At 44.9% G+C, this 25,831-nt stretch overlaps 1 protein-coding gene across 1 annotated transcript in view; it reads left to right on the top strand.

The window, feature by feature from the left end:
* Positions 1-294: 294 nt before the first annotated feature.
* PGGHG (protein-glucosylgalactosylhydroxylysine glucosidase) overlaps positions 295-25,831 on the top strand; it is a 44,010-nt gene continuing 18,473 nt past the window's right edge. Inside the window, exons 1-10 of the mRNA XM_077287410.1 lie at positions 295-437; positions 3,571-3,841; positions 4,129-4,327; positions 5,768-6,197; positions 6,606-6,725; positions 8,484-8,615; positions 9,696-9,807; positions 10,528-10,600; positions 12,248-12,384; positions 17,586-17,719. Coding sequence (XP_077143525.1) covers positions 3,571-3,841; positions 4,129-4,327; positions 5,768-6,197; positions 6,606-6,725; positions 8,484-8,615; positions 9,696-9,807; positions 10,528-10,600; positions 12,248-12,384; positions 17,586-17,719 — 1,608 coding nt within the window. The 5' untranslated portion in view covers positions 295-437. The remainder of the gene's footprint in view (positions 438-3,570; positions 3,842-4,128; positions 4,328-5,767; positions 6,198-6,605; positions 6,726-8,483; positions 8,616-9,695; positions 9,808-10,527; positions 10,601-12,247; positions 12,385-17,585; positions 17,720-25,831) is intronic.

Raw genomic sequence — 25,831 nt, 5'->3', positions numbered from 1 at the left:
TTTTCCCTTCATCATTTTTAACACTATTTGTAAACTAAAAGTAGTAACAGCTGCATTGTTTAGTCACAACACACAGTTTGTCCTCTTTCCTACCATACATAAAACATCTGAAAGAGGTCAGCGGCCATTTATTAAAAGTGTTGCTAAGGAAAGCTAGAGCCACTGCTCATAGCAACCAATCAGATCACAGCTTACATGGTGTAGAAGACGTTTTTTGAAGTGAAAGCTGCAACCTGATTGGTTGTAATCAGGCAGACGAGCAGAACCTATACAGCGGCAGAGACACTCGGTGCAGTCGGGCGGTGTCCATCTCCCCCGGACGGAACGCGTCACGTCTCTGCTTCCCTAGGAGAAAAGTTATCTTCCGGTTCTCGTGAGATTTTCACGGAGGGGCCAGGACTGACATATTGTATCTGCAGGAAGCACCGTGCACAGAGGTAACGTCCTGCGTGGAATACCTGACTGCAGAGGTGCCAGCTTTCAGGGATGGCCATCAGGGAGGGTCCTGTGTTCCCATTTTTCGGGCTGCACCCTTCCACGTGTCCTCCACGTCCCCCCTGAATGCACTTTTGGATTTGCACCAATATTTGGGCTCAGTGGGCGACATTTTTGCATTAGTGCCCATTATTTGCACAGTTGGCGACATCTCCTCATCATCAACGCATGCATCAAATTTATCAATGTTTTACCCTTTTTTTTTTACACCTTGTCCCTTTCTGCACTACTTGGACAACTCCTTCTTACATGCCCCTGAGTAAAATAAAAACTTGTGGTGCCAGCGATGTTGGCGCTGCTGTTCCGACCAGCCGCTGATTGTCTGCAGCACTCACACGACCCATCAATGTCCCGTCACTCACCAGAAACAGCAGCGCCGACATCGTTGGCACGGTGGGAGGTGAGTATCTATGTCTCTTTGGAAAACGCGATTTACCTGCAGATGAGGGGGAGATTCATCAAAGCTTTTTCAACAGATTTCTGGGGAGAAAACGCTTTGAAAGTCATATTTTTTTTTTGTGCAAACTTGTTTGCTGTAAAAAACAACAACAAAAAAAAACACTTTTGTTGTGTTTACACAATTTTCTCCCCAGCTTCGACAAAGTTGGAGCAACAGGGGGCATGGCAAAGTCCGCTGGTCAAATTAATGCCGAGTGGCGGCGTACGCTCTACTAGCATTGCTCCGTCTGGCTGCCTTAGGCTTCTTTCACATTTGCTTCCGTACGGGGCCGTCGCAAACCGTCGGCCCAACGCACGTGAAAATTATGCACGACGTGGGCAGCGGATGCAGTTTTTCAACGCATCCGCTGCCCATTCTAAAGTCCGGAGAGGAGGGGGCGTCGTTCCGGCCGCGCATGTGCGGTCGGAAATGGCGGATCTGACGTATGAAAAAACGTTCACTTGAACGTTTTTTCGTGCCGACGGTCCGCCAAAACACGGCAGATCCAGTGCACGACGGACGCGACGTATGTCCATACGTCGTGATCCGTCGGCAATACAAGTCAATGGGTAAAAAACGCATCCTGCGGGGACATTTGAAGGATCCGTTTTTTACCCAAAACGACAGATTGCGACAGAAAACAAAAAACGCAAGTGTGAAAGTAGCCTTAGTGAAAGCACGCACTTCTTTCCTACTGGGAGCCGCCGGCTTTCAGTCATGGGGATCGTACATGGATCGATTACAGACATGGCTCACAGCACTGCTCTCTATACAGTGAACTGCGGCTGTAAGCACACCCGACAATTTGATTGGCATAAGGCTCTGCACAGATGCAAGAGGACGGTCAATCAAAGTGGCGGGTTGCGCTTACAGCCGCTGCTCACAGTACAGTAAGCGGTGACTATAGTTGCTCCGTGCACACCCTCATCAGCAGCTCCCAGGAGGAAAATTTGCTGAAGGGACTTTCTAGGGGTTGTCTAGCACTGGGCAACTCATTTAAAAATTAAGTAGGGGAAGTCCCCTAAATGCAAATTGAAGAGGTGCACTTTCATGTTCATCTGAATGTAAAGTAAGATTTTTTTTTTTTTTATTTTTTTTTTTTTTAGAAGGGATAGGTTTAATATACATTTTTGGGTGTGACTGAATCCCTTTAACATTGGCTGAAGATGTTACAGAAAGGGATGTACATAGAAATCGTGGGGCAACATAACAGAAGTCCTAATTGTACTATACTCACCCCCTGCAATTTTTTTTTTAAATATTCAGGAGGTTCACGGCGCGCATACCACACAAGTTTGCAGTCATTACAAAGTAATATTACCCCTGTGGAAGATATTTTCATGGCTCCCACAAAGTATAATGCCAACAAATGTGCCCCCCAAACACAGTAAGATACCTCCACAGTGAATTCCAGCACAGTACCAGTCACATGCACAGAATGATAACCCTACAGTACCCACCGCAAAGTATGATGCCTCCACAGTGACCCCCAACACAGTATGATGGCCCCCACACAGCCCTCCATACAGTATGTAGGCCCTCCATTCAGTCTAGTGGCACCCACGCAACCCTCCACACTATATAATAGCCTGCACACACTATAATGACACTTACTAGCCCCTATACAACCCTCCACACAGTGTAACGGACCGGACACAACCCTGCATACCTTCTAATTGGCCCACCACACAGCCTTCCAAACAGTATAATTGGCCCCCACATAGTCCTCCAAATATTATAATTGTCCTCCAAATAATATGATGCTCTCCCAAATAGCACTCCATACAGTATGATAGCCCCTCTAGCAGCATTATATCCCCACATAGCACTCCAAATAACATGAAGACCTCCAAATAGTATGATGCTCTCCCAAATAGTATGATAGCCCCCACATAGCACTCCATACAGTGTGATAGCCCCTCAAGTAGCATGATATCCCCACATAGCACTCCAAATATCATGATGGCCTCTACATAGTCCTCCAAATAATATGATGCTCTCCCAAATAGTATGATGACCTTCACATAGCACTCCATATAGTATGATAGCCCCTCAAGTAGCATGATATCCCCACATAGCACTCCAAATAACTTGATGGCCTCCACATACCCCTCCACATAGTATGATGCTCTTCCAAATAGTATGATGGCCCCTATATAGCCCTCAAAATCGTGTGAAAGACCCCCACATAGCCTTTTAAATAGTATGATGGCCCCCACAAAGTACTCATTGGTTAGAAAAAAAAAAAGCGCTCTCTTCGTTCCCTCGATACTGCAGTCTCTGCAGCGCGTGGTCTCCAGTGGTCGCGATGACATCGTTGTGCCCGCTACGCTGAGACGTCGGACGCCAAGGAGAATGATGGAGATGGGAGTTTCAGCTGACGGCTTCCTCTTCCATCTTTGCTTTCACCTGTAACTGCATCCGGGATGTGGATACAGTGGAAAGTCGGAAGGGGCCAGTGCTAGCACCCGACCCACAGGCCCCATAGTGTCCAAGTGGTCTGCCGCTATGGTCACGGCACTTAGACTTCTGGTGATTTTTTTACAACCAATCTCTGACCTCAGTGGATCATGCCTTCTTCTAAGTTACAATGTTTTCTTTGTGACACTGATATTACTTTGTGTATTTATTTGCAGATGATAAATAATAAAGAAATGTTGGACATAGAAGACGACCCCTGGATATTCTCAACCAAATCTTTACCTTCAGACTCCCGACTCATGGCAACAATGGCAAACGGGTATTTGGGCACAAGGGTCTATGGAGAGGTGTTGCATGTAAATGGCATCTACAATGGGTCAGTAGGTGACTGTCACAGAGCAGATGTTCCCAGCCCTCTCCATGTCCGCCTCTGTATAAGGAAGGAAGAACTTATAGAGGAAAGCTTCTCTCTAGATGTAAAATCAGGTAAGTGTTGGAAGCTTTTTGATAATAATTGAGTTGAGTAAGGTACAGTTCCTGAAAAGAGCATTTTATTTTTAATGATTTCTCTGCTCTCTGCCTAATTTAACCAAATTCACACCCGTAGTTTTTGATCAAAGACAGGAGTGGATACAAAGGAGTGAAATATCCGACTTTATATGTTTTTTAAATAGAAAAAATTGCATTTCTGATTCCAGCAGTAACATTTTGTACATGCGTTAGTTTCTTTTTCTGCGGTTTTTGTCATTTTTCATTCTTTTATGTGCTTTCAGGAACATTTAGCCATACCATCCAGTGCTCCACATTCACAGCCAGACAGCAGCTCTTTGCTCATCGTTTGCACAGACATCTCTTGGTCAATATGATAACCTTAAGAGGTTCCAGCCCTGTTTGTGTCAAGCTTGAAGTCAATTTTAAGGCGGAAAGCCAAGACCTAGATCTCCGGGGAGGTCCTGACTACTGTAACGCTAAGTGAGTATTAATACAGAACCTATTCATTTGATTACTTATTTATGAGGCTTTATAAAAAGGATTTGTAGTCCAAAATGGTCTCTCCAGCTGGGCAGTGAGGTTGTTCAGAGTCATTCTACTATACTATACGAATACGTTGTGGCCTGTGTATGCTGCATTATCTGGGCAGGTAATATTAGATACTATATTATAATATGTCTGTTTTCAGTCAATCTTCAGATTTTATTGACATGTGTCACCATGACCTCCTCCATGACTACTCTCTGTCCCAACCAAAATGTCTTGCAAGGAGCTGACTCTTGTGTATCAGATAAGGAATTTCCGCTCCGAGTAATCCCTTGGTGACAGTAATGGTGAGTATGGACAGTTGCTGAATGGAGTGGGCTCAGGTGCTGAGATCACTGTATGTAGCCAGCAACGTTTAAGATGATGCTATCAATCATGATAGTGGCATTTATGGGCTTAGAATCAGGGTGAGGTTGCCCTTTCTGACTCCCATTGATTTCTCCCCCCCCCCCCCCCTCCCCCCCCCTCCGTCTTGCAAAGAGGTCTCAGAATGTCATAGATTGTGGTGGCAGCTGAGGCCGTACTGAAGGCCTCAGTGTCTACCATTTACTAGTCCTATAAAGCCCAACCCATAACTGGGCTTCATAGCAGACAGGTAATTTGCATCTGAGTTCTGTAAGAAAGCAATTGTAACATCAATTGATCTTCACGGTGCTATCGAAAGGGAAAAAAAAGAATCCACATTATCTATAAGCAGAGAGATGGTGAGGGAACACTTAGCTAATTTACATGAATTTAAAACTCCTGCTCCAGATGAATTACTTCCTAGGGTACTGAACGAGTTAGCAGAGGAAATTGCCAGAATCCTTGAAAAATCCTGGATAACAGGCGAAGTCCCAGAAGATTGGAGAAGGGCAAATGTTGTCCCTATCTTCAAAAAAAGAAGGAAGATGGAGCCAGGAATTTACAGGCCAGTGAGCCTTACTTCTATACCAGGAAAATCTTTGAACAAATTAATAAACATCAAGAATGTAAGTACTTGGATAAGAATACAGTAATTAACCAGAGCCAGCATGGGTTTGTAGCAAACCAGTCAAACTTAATCATTGGGTGCCTATTGCCCAACGATGCTAAAACGGTGTCCTTCTACCATCTGCGGGCAGGTACTATGAGCGTCAATAGCGATCTCCTGTACATAGGCATTGTACAGAAGAATATTGACCACACACTGTACAATTTTCTACCATATGAGCCTAAGGGCAATGCATGCCTATTCAGTGGCTTATGCCAAAAGCTGTCGTCTGATGTTTTTGTTACCACATACTCCTGGTGGCTTCCTCTCACTAAATACACAAACCTGATGTGATCAGAGACTTATTTTGTTCTTCACAACACGATATCTGTAGCAATTATCGTTACACTTTGTCTTTTTAGGTACATTTATGGAAGCACCCTAACCCCTGAGGTTCCCTCCTGTCCTCTGAAGACTGTTCACATGGTCTACACTCCAGTACCCCAGTGTCTGACCCTCTCCTCCGAGCAGGAAAAAACATGGGTGTTCCTCACAGCTGTTTCAGAAACTGAAAAAGACGTGAAAGAAAGATTTGATCAAGGCCTTTCTTTAGCTGATGAAGGACGGCTTTTCTCTTTGCATGCAAAAGCATGGACGCAGCTATGGGAGGGGAGCCGTATCGCGGTGGAAGGCCCCCTGATTCTTCAGCAGGCTCTCATTGGATGTCTTTATTATTTACTAAGCTCCTTACCGCCGCTGGGATCTGACGAACACTTCAATGGCATCAGTCCTGGGGGTCTGTCCAATGGTCAGCAAAATGAAGATTATTGGGGTCATGTTTTTTGGGACCAAGTACGTAAGAGTTCACTTTGAGCCATGATGTTATCTTATGTGTCACACTTGGGGTGCATTCAGATGTCCGAGATCGGACCGCAATGCATTTTGTGATAATTTGTGATACCAGTGGGAGGTATTTTTTATTGTCTGCCCATTGAAAACGCATGAACCATCGGCCAAGCCGAGAGATCGTGGGAGTGAGAAGAGGTGGCTCTTTTAGGCCTACAGTTATAGCACATGTATGGCCGGCTTATAACTTGTAGATATACAGTATGTTTGGATCAATCCTGTTTTCAGTGGGAATGATTCAGCTAGTGAAAGAATACCGGCATTCTGTTCCTGGTCTGACAATAAAAGCACAGTAATCTTGAAATATGCTTTATTTGACTCATACTGTAATGATTTGTGTCTCCATTATTGAAGGACACGTGGATATACCCGAATATTCTGCTGTTTTACCCTGAGATGGCTCGACATATTCTTAAATACCGGATTCGAACACTTGAGGGAGCTCTGCACAATGCTGAGGAGCAAGGATATAAAGTAAGTTATCGGACCAGTGTATTGTGTCTGCAGCCGAAAGGCCTTGTAGGATTATTATAGAGTTATAGGAGATTTCTATTGCAGGCAAGTGACCACCTCTCTTTGTTCTGACCGCTGAGACCCCTCACTGATCAGCACACGGGAGCCCTATAAGGAATGGAGTGCAGGTCGATATGCGCATTGCCGCTCCATTCTAATCTCCCGTTAGCATGGACTCGTAGTGCACATGCTCAACCTGCACTTTATTCATACCCTATGGGGCTTCTGGGTGGTCCTGTTAACTTTTTCCAGCAGCCCCATTTGGAATGAAAGTAGCAGCAATCAGACATCTGACCCGTCACTCTATTTTGTAGCGGAGATAAAGGGTAAGTGCACACGTTGCGGATTCTGCTGCGGATTTGGAAAATCCGCAGTGCAAAACCACTGCGGATTTCACTGCGGATTTTCACGTGGTTTCTTCTGCGGGTTTTCAACTACACTTTCCTATTGGTGCAGGTTGAAAACCGCTGCGGAATCCGCAGAAAGAAGTGACATGCTGCGGAAAATAATCCGCTGCGTTTCCGCGCGGATTTTACCGCAGCATGTGCACAGCAGTTTTTTTTTTCCCCATAGGTTTACATGGTACTGTAAACTTAGGGAAAACTGCTGCGGATCTGCAGCGTCAAATCCGCTGCGGATCCGCAGCAGAATCCGCAGCAGAATCCGCAGCGTGTGCACATACCCAAAGTCTCCATTCTGCCGATCAGTACAGGTTCCAGCAGTGAGACGACCACTACCACCGTCGATCAGTGTGGATAGGTGATTACCGTACTTGTTTTCAATGGACAGAGCCTTTATGTAGTATTTGTTAAAGGGATCTTACAAAATAGACAACCCATTTGGAAAAGAAAGACAGCTCAGCGATGAGAGACTGGATGCTGAAATCTCCAGTCACTTGTGGCAAGGGGTGCTGCTGGTGGCCACAAGTAATAGTAATGTAGTATTTTTGGTTCCTATTCAAATAAATGGGTGACCATGTTATGATTAAGCGAATTTTGCCCTATGGATAGGTCTGAAGCAATGAGCCTCTCCCCCTCTGTATAATGTTTTATGTGTCCTAATAAGTAGTTTGCATTTACCTTTATTTTCAAACCATTTTTACACATTGTTCTTATAGGTAGCTAGGCTGCTTATGAGATCTGTCACTTAAAGAGGTTGTCCAGTACTTTTTCATTGATGACCTATCCTTAGGATAGGTCATCAATGTCTGATCGGCCTGGGGTCGTACACCTGGCACCCCGCCGAACAGCTGTACCCGGCTACAATCGGAAGACTGAGCAGCTCTGCAATCAATCGCCGACATAAAGCGCAGCTGATCAGCGGGGGTACTGCATGTCTGACCCCGACCGATCAGACCTAGCCTAAGGATAGGTTATCAATAAAAAAGTAGTGGACAGCCTTTTTAAATACTCTGCCCTGAATGTTATTTTTTTTTTATACCATTTCATCTCTCTTGGATTTTTCTCACTTTTTGTGAGTACCTTATATATTAGAGTGAATAGTGTCATTCAGAACTACATTTTGTCCTGCAAAAAAAAACAAAAAACATTTTTCAGTGTTGAAATAAAATTATATATAAAAAGTCTCTTAGAATAAGTGGAGAAAAAATTGAATACGCAAAATCGAGACTTGGCCCAGAACGGAATGGGTTACATATGTCTTGGTAACAAATAAGACTGGATATTATCACATTATTCTAAATTTCTCTTCATTGTTTAGGGTGCAAAATTCCCCTGGGAAAGCGCATTAACAGGATATGAAGTTTGTCCAGAGAATATATATGGAGATCAGGAAATTCACATTAATGGAGATGTTCTGATGATATTCAGACAGTACTATTACATGACCAAGGTATCAATCCGATTTTTGATTTTATTCGGTGTGCTATGAATTACTTGGCAGGTAGTATTGTATAAACACATTTATTAGGTCCTGACTATAGGACAAAGTGGACAAAATGATTCATCCATGTTAAGATGGAAGAAATACTTCCCAAATTTAAAAACAAAACAAAACAGGGACGTTGTGTAAAATGTAAAGAAAATAAGAATGCAGGGATTTGGAAATCACAGCAGAAGGTGAAAACTGGACTTATCTTCATTTCATGTCCAGCTGTTTTTGGGGTATTACAGATTCTCCTCTTATGTGCATGTATAAACCCTCTTGGGGTTCTTGCCCACTGGACATTTCATTTGCAGATCTCCTACAAGTCCCCATATATTCTCTGCAATGTGTCTATCACCTTTCTTAAAATGTGATCCACAATGCTGCTGCAGAAATATGCAAGACTAGATGGAGATTTGACTATGTGTGAGCCCCCGATGCACATACCCATACTGAGACCCCAACGTGGGACCGCCTTGAGGCTCTAAGGCTAGGTTCATGTTCATACTGTGCTGTTCACTGAGAACTGCTTCACATTTTTTGTGTAAATCCCTGAAAAATGGGATTCAGATGGAATCTCTTATTGGGCGATTTGCTATAATCGGGCAGGCAAGAGCCACTTTGGACTGCGTTTGGCCCCCTTTCATGTGCTATGTCTGCTTTTTTGTTTGCTTTTTGTTTTGCCTTTTTTTTAAAGGCAGATGTAAAATCAAAGAAATGAGCTGAACTATAAGCTGGAATACGTGCAAAGTGTAAGAGCACGATCACACTTTGGCCATGTCACCGACAAAACCCAAGAAAAAAGCAAACAAAATGAGCAAATACCCTACAGTAGTTACTAGTAATGGCACCTGTAAATGACCCAATAGTCTACTTTGCTTCCGTGTCAGTTGGCCACTTCTGGAACGGAGGCCCGATGGCGTACAAATACACTCCGTCTCCTTCATTATAGTGACTTGTTCCATCAGAGTCCTGTTTTTTGGGGAATTTAAATGAAGATGACGCCCATGTAAAACTTTTTTTTATTATTATTTATTTATATTATAGGACGTGGATTTTTTTGCTTTGAGTGGCGGCTGGGACGTGGTGAGCTCGATCGCTGATTACTGGTGTAGCAGAGTTGTGTGGAGTGAGGAAGAAGAGTGCTATCATATTACAGGTACACACTCACACTGCTAGGGATAGGTAGTAAAGGAATAGGAACAAAGAAGAAATTCTATTAGCCATGTAAAGATTACCGACCGCAGTGACTGACCTGCTCCTGTATATCTCCATCCTCCGCAGTCAGCCATCGATCACTCTGCGGAGGTCAGGGGAGGTGGGATAAGAGCCATCATTCCGGCATTCATTGGGCTCATGTCTGAGGCTGCTGTAGTCTTAGATTGTGTTTATTAGCCAAATGCCATTTGGACTCGTAGGAGTCATAGGGGAGTGTCCTTGTCACTATAATATGCCACTTTAAATATGGCTACTAGTGATGAGCGAGTGTGCTCTGATATCGTGTTATCTGAGCATGGTCGGGTGTTATTCGAGTATCTTGGGCGTGCTCGGATAATGTTAGAGTCCCTGCGGCTGTATATCCACGCATGTTCGCTCATCACTAGTGGTCATCCCTTTAATAGAAGGATGACACTAGGTAGCAGGAATGGGAGCTGGTTATCATGCTGAGTTTACATAGAGTAGTCCCAAATGGAGACCCCCCCCCCACTGACCCATATACCCCATTAAGAAGTCACCTCTTTACCGGACTCCTGAGTATTTGGCTTACTCACTATTAATAAAATGGCAGCTTTGTGACGTTGAAAGACCAAAGTTCTTTTTTAATGTAAATATATATAAGTATATATATATATATATATGCCTTTTCTTTCCCCTATAGGGGTGATGCCTCCCGATGAATATCACAGCCATGTGAATAACTCTGTATATACAAATGCACTGGCGCAGATCAGGTGATGCTTTTGATATTGTATTATCTCATAATATTACTTTAACTCTTTATATTACATATCTCCGCTGTGTTGATCTGTATAATACAGCGCCTGATTTTGCACCAAGATGCCCTTTTTTTATCTTATGTGTTGTATTGGGGGGATATCCATACCAACACCATACAACAATGCACAGATAGAAGAAGTTGGTAACGCTAACCTGTATGGACTCCATGTGGCGTCATGCAGGGTTAGTGCACACAATATTGCCACATAGCTGAGCTCAAATATATACCGTATTTGCTTATATTAAGAGCATTTTATTTGTTATGATAATTAGGGTAGATTATTTTTTACTTTTATGTGATTTTAAAGGGGTATACCTATCACCAAGATCCTACCCCAATATGTAGTAGGTGTAGTAGTAGTAATAATAATAATATTAATAAATTCCTCCAATTAGCAATGTAGTATAGTTCTTCTGATTCACTATGTCACTTTTCCCATGAGCAGGGCATTGCAGTAGCTTAGGTATCCATGGTTACGACCACTCATAGTGACAGTTAGTTGCTAGTTATGCAAATTGCCTCTTCTGAGAAAAAGAGGACTTAACTCCATAGCGCCTCCTGTTGGAAGTAGCGATCCTACAAGTCACAATCAACCCTTTAACGAGTCGTGCAATATGACTTAGGATAAAAGCCAAATCAGTATCTCAATTCGCAGAGACGGTGTTTCAGGCTGTTGGCCCTCGTCAGTGCGAAGCATGAGAACTGATTTGGCTAGGTGAGAGGCTCTGGACTGGGGTCTAAGGGGTAACCATGGATACCTAGCCTACTGCAATATCATGCACATGGGCTAGGCGACAGTGAATCAGAAGAACTATACTACATTTCTAATTTGAGGTATTTGCTAATAATATTATTATTATTGTTATTATTATTACACCTACTACATACTGGGATAGGATCTTGGAGATGGGTATACCCCATTAACTTTACAAAACTATCCACCTTTAACTACTATGTTGTGATTTTTTTTTTCATTTCATTTTCACACCTATGCATGGATGCTTCCATAATTCCGCCGTAAACTCCTTTTGCTATAGAGCATTGTCATACTGAGTGCGAGGATGACTATGTAGGATTTTATACCAGTAGGGGGAGCCCTGGTGACGTTCTGCCATGTAGCGTGCAGGATCTAAGACGGTGTAGATGCAGTATTAGGGACGATCTGTGACTAAGTGGCTAATTCTGTTGAAAAACAAGACTTGCTAGATTTGAGTGGGAGTCACCAACTGTAAGAAAAAAAAAACAACACTTAAAGCAAAAAAAACAAAACATGAACAATTTTGCTATGAGCAGCTATGTGTCTTTTATATGCCCTGATTTGCCCACTTGTTATGATTAAGAATTCAGGAGCCGGGGTTCGATACTCATGACTAGAGATGAACGAATTTGATCGAGTTAGGGCTTATTCGGCAAGCTATAGCGCTTACCAGATAAGCTGCAGCGGAACCCGAATACATTGAGCGCGCCAGCTGATCGGCTCCGCAGCTGCACGACAGTCATGACACATGAATGGAGAGCCTGTTTGTTGGGCTCTCCATGCATGTGCTGTAAAGAGTAGATGATCATTTCTGGATATTTACCTTACCTTTTTCTTATGCAGCCTAAACTTTGCCATGGACCTTTCAAAGGATTTACAGCAACCCTTCCCAGAAATATGGAGCGAAGTAGCAAACAAAATTAAAGTCCCGTTTGATCACAAAAATAATTTCCATCCGGAATATGATGGCTACAAACTAGGTATCTATGAATTTCTAGAGTAAAATGTTTATGACTGTATAGATTAAGCTCCCACCATGAGTTTCCGGGTAGCTTTGACGCTGCCAACTTTTGATACTTTTGCTGATCAAAAAATTCAGCGTCTTAGGCTACGTGCCCACGTAGCATAAATGCTGCGGAAATGTCCACAGCATTTCCGCAACTCCCTGCTGCGGGTACAACGCATGCGGAATTCACATGCGTTTTCCCTCAAAACACAAGCGTTTTGCAAGCGTTTTAGCTTGCAGAATGCTTGCGTTGTCCAAGCGATTTGAAGCATCCCTTGGAAAACTGATTGACAGGTTGGTCACACTTGTCAAGCATGGTCACACTTGTCAAGCATAGTGGTTGACAAGTGTGACCAACTTTTTACTATTGATGCTGCCTATGCTGCATCAATAGTAAAAGATAGAATGTTAAAAATAATTTTAAAAAATATGGTTATTCTCACCTTCCGATGGCCCCCGATCTCCTTAGCGGCGCTCCCGGTTCGTTCCGTTCCCAGGGATGCTTTGCGCGAAGGACCTTTGTGACGTCACGGTCGTGTGACCGCGACATCATCTCAGGTGATTCGTGCAATGCATCCCTGGGAACGGAAGCCGCCGAAGGTAAGTATATCCCTATTTTTTATTTTAATTCTTTTTTTTTTTTTTTTTTTTACAGGAATACGGTACCCAGGGCCTGGAGGAGAGTCTCATCTTCTCCAGACCCTGGGTACCATCTGCACATGAAGCGCTCACTTTACACATGGTGGACATAACCACTTGCATAAAGTGAGCGTTTCAATGCAATCCTATGGCTGCGGAATTGCCACGATTCCGCAGAGATAATGAACATGCTGCGGATTTTACCGCTATGCGATTCTGCAGCGGGAAAATTCGCAGCATGGGCACAGCAACTGCGGAATCCCATAGGATTGCATGGGAATGCGTTTTTTCAGCATTTCTGCTGCTGCAAAAACGTGGCAGAAAGCATAAAAAATGCAACGTGGGCACACAGCCTTATAATCCCAGCAAACCTCGTCTGAATGGGGAGTGAAAGAAAACCAGGCACACGGCTCACAATGAACCGCCTCCTCCTCAACCCAAAAATAGGACCCACATGCCTCTAGTATTAAACTTATGTACGGATTCACAAATGTGGCCACTATACTGTATATACACGGTGTTGGCACACTGCGACTAATGAACACATGAACTCCAATATTGCAGTAAATGTTAAAATTAATTAATTGCAGTGTGCTGGCGCATCGTGTGTGTGTATACGGTATATGTTGGTATATTGGCTACATAGCATATTTTTTGTGGTATACGTTGGGGTGTGTGGCCCAAACCAGGGCTCAGCACCCCTATCTACACTTCCTTCATAGACAAGGTTTTAATTCGGAGCGATTCCTGGCTTTCATTCACGTCTCAATTAAGATGAGGCTGGTTTGGCACATGGAGTGGTAGGAGGTATAGCGGTAAGGGGCCATCCACATTAAAAGGTCACTTTGACGTGTTTGGATGGCTTTTATGCTCATTGATCGAAAAACGATAGCTAAGTACCTTTACATTTTAACTTTTACAGCAATATTGGAGTTAATATATTAATTAGTCTCAGTGTGTTGATGCATTGTGTATGTATGTATATTAGCAACATAGCGTATTTGTTCACTTGTACATATGTTTTGGGCATCACGGTGGCTCAGTAGTTAGCACGATATTCAGTGGCTCAGTGGTTAGCACTATATACAGTGGCTCAGTGGTTAGCACTGTTGGTTTGCAGCGCTGTGGTTCTGGATTCAAATCCCACCAAGGACAACATCTGCTTGGAGTTTGCGTGGTTTCCTCCTACACTCCAAAGACAGTACTGATAGGGAATGTAGATTGTGAGCCCCAATGGGGACAGCGATGATAATGTCTGTAAAGCGCTGCGGAATATGATGGTGCTACATAAGCAAAATATAATAAAACATGGATAAATTTAGTACTAAAGGTGTGCGGGCCCCATTTTCTTTAGTTTTTTTTTTTTTCTGTAGCTGCGTAGAGCGACTGCAGACTTTTCTTCTTAAACCTGGCAGCCCCTTTAAGTCATGTTTCTGGCAAGGCCATACATACCGATACTCTACCTATATTTGACCTGGGGATCTTTGTTTAGCTCCTGACTTTCATGGCGAATCCATAAGCACCCAGTAATGGAGTAGCAGGGTGCCGATGGCCAGGCAGACGGAAACCGTTCCCACTGTCCACACCTTAGATGCTGCCTTTGATACTGACTGTGGCATCTAGGGGGTTATGTATGCGGATCTGACTTCTCTCTGATCCCTGGATCAGGGGCAGGAGCCTGACTGTATTACAGCTTAGTTCTGCCATTATTTTATGGTTGCATCCGCCAGTTCAGTGTACATGATTTGTTCTGCGCAGAGTTTGGTTTGAGGTCAGCACAAAGTTTATCTATTGTTGATTTTTTTTTTTTTAATCTACAGTTAGGTCCATATATATTTGGACAGAGACAACATTTTTCCAATTTTGGTTATAAACATTACCACAATGAATTTTAAACAAAACAATTCAGATGCAGTTGAAGTTCAGACTTTCAGCTTTCATTTGAGGGTATCCACATTAAAATTGGATGAAGAGTTTAGGAGTTTCAACTCCTTAACATGTGCCACCCTGTTTTTAAAGGGACCAAAAGTAATTGGACAGATTCAATAATTTTAAATAAAATGTTCATTTCTAGTACTTGGTTGAAAACCCTCTGTTGGCAATGACTGCCTGAAGTCTTGAACTCATGGACATCACCAGACGCTGTGTTTCCTCCTCTTTGATGCTCTGCCAGGCCTTCACTGCGGTGGTTTTCAGTTGCTGTTTGTTTGTGGGCCTTTCTGTCTGAAGTTTAGTCTTTAACAAGTGAAATGCATGCTCAATTGGGTTGAGATCAGGTGACTGACTTGGCCATTCAAGAATATTCCACTTCTTTGCTTTAATAAACTCCTGGGTTTCTTTGGCTTTATGTTTTGGGTCATTGTCCATCTGTAGTATGAAACGACGACCAATCAGTTTGGCTGCATTTGGCTGGATCTGAGCACACAGTGTGGCTCTGAATACCTCAGAATTCATTCGGCTGCTTCTGTCCTGTGTCACATCATCAATAAACACTAGTGACCCAGTGCCACTGGCAGTCATGCATGCCCAAGCCATCACACTGCCTCCGCCATGTTTTACAGATGATGTGGTATGCTTTGGATCATGAGCTGTACCAAGCCTTCGCCATACTTTTCTCTTTCCATCATTCTGGTAGAGGTTGATCTTGGTTTCATCTGTCCAAAGAATGTTCTTCCAGAACTGTGCTGGCTTTTTTAGATGTTTTTTAGCAAAGTCCAGTCTAGCCTTTTTATTCTTGATGCTTATGAGTGGCTTGCACCGTGCAGTGAACCCTCTGTAGTTACTTTCATGCAGTCTTCTCTTTATGGTAGATTTGGATATTGATACGCCGACCTCCTGGAGAGTGTTGTTCACTTGGTTGGCTGTTGTGAAGGGGTTTCTCTTCACCATGGAGATTATTCTGCGTTCTTCCACCATTGTTGTCTTCCGTGGGCGCCCAGGTCTTTTTGCATTGATGAGTTCACCAGTGCTTTCTTTCTTTCTCAGGATGTACCAAACTGTAGATTTTGCCACTCCTAATATTGTAGCAATTTCTCGGATGGGTTTTTTCTATTTTCGCAGCTTAAGGATGGCTTGTTTCACCTGCATGGAGAGCTCCTTTGACCGCATGTTTACTTCACAGCAAAACCTTCCAAATGCAAACACCACACCTCAAATCAACTCCAGGCCCTTTATCTGCTTAATTGAGAATGACATAACGAAGGGATTGCCCACAGCTGTCCATGAAATAGCCTTGGAGTCAATTGTCCAATTACTTTTGGTCCCTTTAAAAACAGGGTGGCACATGTTAAGGAGTTGAAACTCCTAAACCCTTCATCCAATTTTAATGTGGATACCCTCAAATGAAAGCTGAAAGTCTGAACTTCAACTGCATCTGAATTGTTTTGTTTAAAATTCATTGTGGTAATGTCTTTAACCAAAATTAGAAAAATGTTGTCTCTGTCCAAATATATATGGACCTAACTGTATGTCAGTTACACCACCAGTATGAGGCTGGCCTATTTTGGGTTTTTGGTTAATCACTTGTGGTGTATGTGTTTTGCAGGTTTTGTGAGAATGCTGTTTGCAGTGTCCAGTTGTAGCAGTGGTAAAAAAAAAAAAAAAAAAATCCTGTTTCTTTAAGTGTGATACTAAGTAATAGGTTCATGTCACACCTTTCTTTATCTCAGGAACCTGTGCTGAACTTAGGGCAGCTTGTATTAGACACCGCCTGTATTATTTCAGCCAGGTTTGTTTTACTCTGAAATGCTGTGGCGTTTCAGAGAAAGCCTATATTTAAAAGCCGGGCCAAGGACTGAGCCTCTCGGACGACTAGTCCCCCTGTAGCCCCTGCGGCTTTTGAGTGACGGGTCTCTCCCTATGTGTGGACTGAGCCTCTCGGATGCCTAGTTCCCGGTAGACCCTGTGGCTTTTGAGTGACAGGTGTCTCAATATGCATGGACTGAGCCGCTCGGCTGACTAGTCCCCGGTAGGCCCTGCGGCATTTGAGTGACAGGTCTCTTCTTATGCATGGACTGAGCCTCTTGGATGCCCAGTTCCTGGTAGACCCTGTGGCTTTTGTGTGACAGGTCTCTCTCTATGCATGGAATGAGCTGCTCGGATGACTAGTCCCCGGTAGACCCTGCGGCTTTTGAGTGACACGTCTCTCCCTATGCATGGACTGAGCCGCTCGGGTAACTAGTCCCTGGTAGACCCTGTGGCTTTTAAGTGACAGGTGTCTCCCTATAGACTGGCCTCTTGGACTAGTTACCCGAGTGGCATGGTCACCGGCCAGCTGTCAAGTGCATATTTGATACTGAAACACCGCTGCATTTCAGATTAAAACATACCTGGCTGGAATAACAGAGCCAGGGTCTGATACATGGCTCGTGGTCTGGGCAGCATGTATCGGCTGTCAAGTTCCCTTTAATATTTGACATGGCTTTCTTACATAAAGCTGGAGCTACGTTTTGTAGACACAAATGATTTAGGGAATATGATTGTTTTGCAATTTTTTTGTGATGCTCTATCCTCACCATCAGCTCTAAATCTAAACAGGTGATCAGGTTAAACAGGCGGACGTGGTGTTGCTCGGCTATCCTCTGATGTTTCCAATGTCTCCTGAACATCGCAGAAATGATCTGCAGATCTACGAGGCCGTTACAGACCCTGACGGACCCGCCATGACCTGGGTAAATACGTATACAGAATTGACAAGTAGGTTGCTTATTGGATTGGGTTAATGCAAAGCTTCAGATGATTATGGGGAGACCACGGATGAAAATGAGAGAAGGAACACAGCGATGGCGCTCTTAAAGGGTTCGTACCAAGATTGGATGTTCTCTCCTGTCCATACAGGCAGGCGCCGTTCTCTAGATTATTGGGTGTTCTCGTAATCAGTAAATTATTCCCTATTTAATGGATAGCGGACAACCTCCAATATTGGTACAAATCCTTTAAGGTTAGTATACATGGGTAGATTTTTGCAGGTAACATGCACTAGCAACTGAATTACAGGTTGATTTTTGATTCTTTAAGACCTTTTCTTACTAACATGTTAAATTTATTTCTCCTACACCTCATTGGGGGACACAGGACCATGGGTGTTATGCTGCTTGCCACTAGGAGGACACTAAGTAAAACACAAAGAGTTAACTCCTCCTCTGCGGTATACACCTCTTGACTGGCCAGTAACGACCCAGTTCTTGCTTAGTGTCTGTAGGAGGCACTTGGGTCTGTTTTCAGACCCCACCGTTTTTTTTTGTTTTATTTTTATTTTCTGTAAATTTTTATTTTTTAATTAACGAAGTGAAGGGGGCGACGGATTCCTCTCTAGGGTCCGCTCTCCCCCAAACCATCAACAGGCGAGCACGGCGAGTATACCTCCCCGTTCCTCTCCTGCAGCGACTGAGGCACGCCTAAGCTACACCAGGGCGACGGTTCCTATACGGTCCCTATCTCCCCCCTGTAAGAGGGCGAGCACATAGAGTATATCTCTTATGTGCATCTCCCGGGCTCATCCGAATTTATGCCCTCACCTCGACGTCACGAGACCCCACAGTAGCCGTAAGTCCCCTGCGGCAGGCATTTCCGTAAGTCCCTTGCAGCAGGCACAGCCGTAAGTACCTTGCGGCAGGCACATCTGAAGACGCAGACGCTCTCCATCCCCCGGCATAGGGAGGATCGATCGAGCTGCAGGCACCCCTCCTCGATGAGTAATACCCTTCCTCACGCTGCCTGCGTGGGAAGGTGCGGTCCGGGTCCCTGGGGAGAGATACCGCTGGCTAGATGCCAGCGGCGGTCATCAGACGGTGCGTTCCGCCGGCCGGCTCCATAAATTTAGTCCTCGGCTTCTACTGCCGTACTAGGCCGCAACTTAAAATTCCCGCCCACATTCGAAGCCCCGCCCACTACTCTGGCGCTTCTCACTCTGAACGAGAAGTGCCCTGAAAATCTCGGGCGCCATCTTGGGACTCCACTTCTGCAGGGAAACTTTAGCCAAAAGCGCTGCCTTCCCTCTCTCCTCCCCGGGGACACCAGCACAGGACCGTGGGTAAGCTGCTCCACTCCATAGGGAAAAGCTTAACCCCTTCTCTGCTCCCATAGCCCTGCTATCGCAGTTTACTCGGAGTATAGACATACACTATGTCTCAATCTAAGGACGCAAAAAGGGGCAATAAAAAGCACACTATGTTTTTTACTTCATGTGCCACTTGCAATTCTGCGTTGCCACATGCCCACAATACCCCTTTGGCCCAGAACTGTGACCCGGCCTGTGCGCAGCCGCATTCTGCCGCCACCTCCAATGTCTCCACCGACCCCGCCGAGCATAACCCTCCTGAGTGGGCCGCGTCCTTGTCACGTTCAATGGAGTCCTTGGTCAAGGCATTGGACTCTTTCCGAGGGTCCTCCTTAAGCCAGAACTGACCTCCGTCGGCTGCAACTCAATCTGGTGACGGTGCGGGGCCGTCCGACCACAGGGGGCGTACCGTTCTACGGGACTCTAGGGGTGCCAGAAAAAGAACCCTTCCCTCTTCTCCCGTCTATGCTCGAGCTTCAGCATCTGTGAGCTCATCTGTTGTGAATTCTGCTCTTGGGCTCCCTCCGGTGGTTATAAGTGGTAGCGCTGCTGTCTTTGGATCGCAGCATTTATCAGGTGTGTCCACCTATTGCAACTCTGACTGGGCTATTTAGTCTTGCATGACCCTTTAGTCAGTGCCAGTTGTCCATTGTTCCTGGAGGATTCACATCCCTGCCTGGTCTCTCCTGCTTTGCTGTTCATTTCAACAAAGATAAGTTCTGGCCTTGTTTTTTGCAGTCCACATGCTGTGGGCCTTATTGTTCAGTTCTTTTCCATGTTTTGTCTTGTCCAGCTTGGTCTGCATAAGGATTTGTTCAGCCAAGCTGGTATCTCTGGAGACGCAGATATACCCTCCATATCTTTAGTTAGTTGTAGAGATTTTGTATTTTCTGTGGTGGATATTTTCTAGTGTTTTAATACTGACAGCATAGTACTCTGTCCTATCCTTTCTATTTAGCTAGAGTGGCCTCCTTTGCTAAATCCTGATTTCAGTCTGCGTATGCTATTTCCCTCTCCTCTCACAGTCAATATTTGTGGGGGGCTGTCTATCCTTTGGGGATTTTCTCTGAGACAAGATAGTTTTCCCTTTTTTATCTCTAGGGGAATTTAGTTCTCCGGCTGTGTCGAGATGTCTAGGGAGTGTTAGGTACATTCCACGGCTACTTCTAGTTGCGGTGTTAAGTTCAGGGTCTGCGGTCAGTACAGGTGCCACCTTCTCCAGAGTACGTCTCATGCTGCTCCTAGGCCACCAGATCATAACACTCATCTTCTCGTATCTACTCCTCCCCTGAGGGTCGCAACGTACATGTCTCAATATATGAGTCGTAGGAATCTTTGACCCAAGACTCCTCTGTCGGTCAGGAGACGCTTGACTCCCTTATTGAGGCAGTCAGCAAAACACTAATGGTGGACGACGAATCTGGTTCCTCTCAGGAACCCGTCGTATCTTTTAAAAAGACTAAACGCGTCCAAAAGAGATTGGCTAATCACCCTGAGTTTCAGGACCTTATCCGAACACACAGGGAACACCCAGAAAGCGTTTTACGGCTCAAAAAGTCACGGAAGCTAAATATCCTTTCTCCTAGGACCTGGTGAAGGAGTTGCTTCTCTCTCCTTCTGTGGATCCTGCCGTATCGAGACTCGCATCCAAAACAGTCTTATCCTTGTCTGACGGTTCATCAGTCAAAAATCCTTCTGACCGTCAAATTGACTATCTGGCTCGCTCAGTCTTTGAGGCCTCAGGAGCAGCTCTCCTTCCATCTTTTGCAGCTACCTGGGTGGCTAAGGCAATGGTGGCCAGGGCAGAGGTATTAACCTCTACCGTCCATGGCAGTAATCTTCCCCCAGAGGCAGTCAGACTAGCTAACCAGTTAGCTCAGGCCGGAGATTTCGTAGTTAACGCTTCCATAGATGCGGCTAATTTCGCAGCGCAAGCGGCTGCAAATGCAATTTCCATCAGGAGGGCCTTATGGCTCCCCGATTGGCGAGCAGATTCTGCTTCTAAAGTCGCTGACTTCTCTTCTCTACCTTACCAAGCTGGCCGCTTATTTGGGGAGAAACTAGACCAAATCATTTCTGACGCTACCGGACGGAAGAGTAAATTTCTTTGCCAGCAAAAACCTGCCCGGCCTTTTCGGAATCAACAGCAGTTTCGATTCCGGTCCTTTCGTAACAACTCCAGTTGGTCGTCCTCTTCCCCTGGTTCGGGACGGCGGGAAAACAGAAATCTCCAGGTCTCATACAGACCAAACCGTTCTTGGAAACCCAGACCGAGACCTTCTGCCCCTAAGCCATCCGCACCCCTTAAGCCTTCTACACAATGACTCGTCGACGTGTCCGGCGGACACCGACAAAGTAGGCGGACGCCGCCTTTCGTTCCGTCAAAATTGGCTCTCAGTCGTTCACGACAAGTGGGTCAGAGAGCTCGTGTCTTCCGGATACAAAATCGAGTTTTCTTCCATCCCCCCTCCGCGCTTCTTCCAGTCTTCTCTGTTGTGATTTTGCTTTTTGCTCCCTCTAGTGGTCATTAGTGATTTGACTCTGGAGCGTCTGTCTTTTCCTATATCCTCACCTGGGCCGTTAGTTCAGGGGCGTTGCTATATAAGCTCCCTGGACCTTCAGTTCAATGCCTGGCATCGTTGAAATCAGAGCTAATCTGCTGTGCTCTTGTCCTCTGATCCTGGTTCCTGTTTTTCAAGCTAAGTCTGCTTCTTTGCTTTTTGCTTTTGTTTTGTTTGGTATTTTTGTCCAGCTTGTTCCTATCTGTATCCTGACCTTTGCTGGAAGCTCTAGGGGGCTGGTGTTCTCCCCCCGGACCGTTAGACGGTTCGGGGGTTCTTGAATCTCCAGCGTGGATTTTTATAGGGTTTTTGTTGACCAGATAAGTTATCTTGCTATATTCTGCTATTAGTAAGCTGGCCTCTCTTTGCTGAACCTGGTTCATTTCTGTGTTTGTCATTTCCTCTTACCTCACCGTTATTATTTGTGGGGGGCTTGTATCTTGCTTTGGGGTCCCTTTCTCTGGAGGCAAGGGAGGTCTTTGTTTTCTTCTCCTAGGGGTAGTTAGATTCTCCGGCTGGCGCGAGTCATCTAGCGATCACCGTAGGCATGATCCCCGGCTACTTCTAGTGTTGGCGTTAGGAGTAGCTATTTGGTCAACCCAGTTACCACAGCCCTATGAGCTGGATTTTTGTATCTTGCAGACTTACACGTTCCTCTGAGACCCTGTCCACTGGGGTCATAACAGTATGCCAGGCCAGTATTAAATGTTTGATGCATTGTAGAAGTGGGATTATAGGAAAGAAAATTTTGAGGTTTTTTTTTCTCTCTCTCATTTTTTTTTTTTTTTTTTTCTTTCTTTTCCCCTTTACCTCAGAGTGGCTTAAGCTTGCTGCAGACATGAATGTCCAGACCTTGATTACAAGTGTGGACCAGCTTGCCGCTCGTGTGCAGGGTATACAAGATTATGTTACCAGAAATCCTAGGTCTGAACCCAAGATTCCGATTCCTGAACTGTTTTCAGGAGACCGATTTTAAGTTTAGGAATTTCAGGAATAATTGTAAATTATTTTTGTCCCTGAAACCTTGTTCGTCTGGAGACTCTGCTCAACAAGTAAAAATTGTTATTTCATTCTTACGGGGTGACCCTCAGGATTGGGCTTTTTCGTTGGCGCCAGGAGATCCGGCATTGGCTGATATTGATGCGTTTTTTCTGGCGCTCGGTTTACTTTATGAGGAACCCAATCTTGAGATTCAGGCAGAGAAAGCCTTGCTGGCTATGTCTCAGGGCCAGGACGAGGCTGAGGTGTATTGCCAAAAATTTCGGAAATGGTCCGTGCTGACACATTGGAACGAGTGTGCACTGGCCGCTAATTTTAGAAATGGCCTTTCTGAGGCCATTAAGAATGTTATGGTGGGTTTTCCCATTCCCACAGGTCTGAATGATACTATGGCACTGGCTATTCAAATTGACCGGCGGTTGCGGGAGCGCAAAACCGCAAATTCCCTCATGTTGTTGTCTGAACAGACACCTGATGTGATGCAATGTGATAGAAAAACCGCAAATTCCCTCATGGTGTTGTCTGAACGGACACCTGATTTGATGCAATGTGATAGAATCCTGACTAGAAATGAGAGGAAAATTCATAGACGCCGGAATGGCTTGTGCTACTACTGTGGTGATTCTACACATGTTATCTCAGCATGCTCTAAACGTATAGCTAAGGTTGTTAGTCCTGTCACCGTTGGTAATTTGCATCCTAAGTTTATTCTGTCTGTAACTTTGATTTGCTCACTGTCATCTTATCCTGTCATGGCGTTTGTAGATTCAGGTGCTGCCCTGAGTCTTATGGATTTCTCATTTGCTAAGCGCTGTGGTTTTATTCTTGAACCATTAGAAAATCCTATCCCTCTTAGGGGTATTGATGCTACGCCATTAGCAGAAAATAAACCGCAGTATTGGACACAGGTTACCATGTGCATGACTCCTGAACACCGCGAGGTGATACGTTTTCTCGTTCTACATAAAATGCATGATTTGGTTGTTTTGGGGCTGCCATGGTTACAGACCCATAATCCAGTCCTTGACTGGAAGGCTATGTCAGTGTCTAGTTGGGGCTGTCGTGGTATTCATGAGGATTCCCTGCCTGTGTCTATTGCTTCTTCTACGCCTTCGGAAGTTCCGGAGTACTTGTCTGATTATCAGGATGTCTTTAGCGAGTCCAGGTCCAGTGCATTGCCTCCTCATAGGGAATGTGACTGTGCAATAGATTTGATTCCAGGCAGTAAATTTCCTAAGGGAAGACTGTTTAATCTGTCGATACCTGAACATACCGCTATGCGTTCATATATCAAGGAGTCTCTGGAGAAAGGACACATCCGTCCGTCTTCTTCCCCTCTTGGTGCGGGATTCTTTTTTGTGGCTAAAAAGGACGGATCTTTGAGGCCTTGTATTGACTATCGGCTTTTAAATAAGATCACTGTCAAATTTCAGTATCCTTTGCCGCTGTTGTCTGACTTGTTTGCCCGGATTAAAGGTGCCAAGTGGTTTACCAAGATAGACCTTCGTGGTGCGTACAACCTTGTGCGCATTAAGCAAGGGGATGAATGGAAAACCGCATTCAATACGCCCGAAGGTCATTTTGAGTACTTGGTGATGCCTTTTGGGCTCTCTAATGCCCCTTCAGTTTTTCAGTCCTTTATGCATGACATTTTCCGGAACTATCTGGATAAATTTCTGATCGTTTATCTGGATGATATTCTGGTTTTTTCTGATAATTGGGACTCGCATGTGGAGCAGGTCAGGATGGTCTTTAAAATTTTGCGTGAAAATTCTTTGTTTGTCAAGGGCTCAAAGTGTCTTTTTGGTGTACAGAAGGTTCCTTTTTTGGGGTTCATTTTTTCCCCTTCTGCTGTGGAGATGGACCCAGTCAAGGTCCGAGCTATTCTTGATTGGACTCAGCCCTCGTCAGTTAAGAGTCTTCAGAAGTTCTTGGGTTTCGCTAACTTCTACCGTCGTTTTATCGCTAACTTTTCTAGCATTGTGAAACCTTTGACGGATATGACCAAGAAGGGCTCCGATGTGGTTAATTGGGCTCCTGCTGCCGTGGAGGCTTTCCAGGAGTTGAAACGTCGGTTTACTTCGGCGCCTGTTTTGTGCCAGCCTGATGTCTCGCTTCCCTTTCAAGTTGAGGTGGATGCTTCAGAGATTGGAGCAGGGGCCGTTTTGTCGCAGAGAGGCCCTGGTTGCTCTGTTATGAGACCTTGCGCCTTTTTCTCTAGGAAGTTTTCGCCTGCGGAGCGAAATTATGATGTGGGCAATCGGGAGTTGTTGGCCATGAAATGGGCATTTGAGGAGTGGCGTCATTGGCTCGAGGGTGCTAAGCATCGTGTGGTGGTCTTGACTGATCACAAAAATCTGATGTATCTCGAGTCTGCTAAACGCCTGAATCCTAGACAGGCCCGCTGGTCATTGTTTTTCTCCCGTTTTGACTTTGTTGTCTCGTATTTACCAGGTTCAAAGAATGTGAAGGCCGATGCTCTTTCCAGGAGCTTTGTGCCTGATGCTCCTGGAGTCGCTGAACCTGTTGGTATTCTTAAGGATGGTATTATCTTGTCAGCTATTTCTCCTGATCTGCGACGTGTGTTGCAGAGATTTCAGGCTGATAGGCCTGATTCTTGTCCACCTGACAGACTGTTTGTGCCTGATAAGTGGACCAGCAGAGTCATTTCCGAGGTTCATTCCTCGGTGTTGGCAGGTCACCCAGGAATTTTTGGCACCAGAGATCTGGTGGCCAGATCCTTTTGGTGGCCTTCCTTGTCTAGGGATGTGCGGTCATTTGTACAGTCCTGTGGGACTTGTGCTCGAGCTAAGCCTTGCTGTTCTCGTGCCAGCGGGTTGCTCTTGCCCTTGCCTGTCCCTAAGAGACCTTGGACACATATCTCCATGGATTTCATTTCTGATCTTCCGGTGTCTCAGGGCATGTCTGTTATCTGGGTGATATGTGATCGCTTCTCCAAGATGGTCCATTTGGTTCCTTTGCCTAAACTGCCTTCCTCTTCCGATCTGGTTCCTGTGTTTTTCCAGAACGTGGTTCGTTTGCACGGCATCCCTGAGAATATTGTGTCAGACAGAGGATCCCAGTTCGTTTCCAGATTCTGGCGATCCTTTTGTAGTAGGATGGGCATTGACTTGTCGTTTTCGTCTGCTTTCCATCCTCAGACT

The sequence above is a fragment of the Ranitomeya variabilis genome, chromosome 2 (assembly GCF_051348905.1).
Source record: "Ranitomeya variabilis isolate aRanVar5 chromosome 2, aRanVar5.hap1, whole genome shotgun sequence".
Lineage (NCBI taxonomy): Eukaryota > Metazoa > Chordata > Amphibia > Anura > Dendrobatidae > Ranitomeya > Ranitomeya variabilis.
This window is presented reverse-complemented; position numbering and strand designations above follow the sequence as displayed.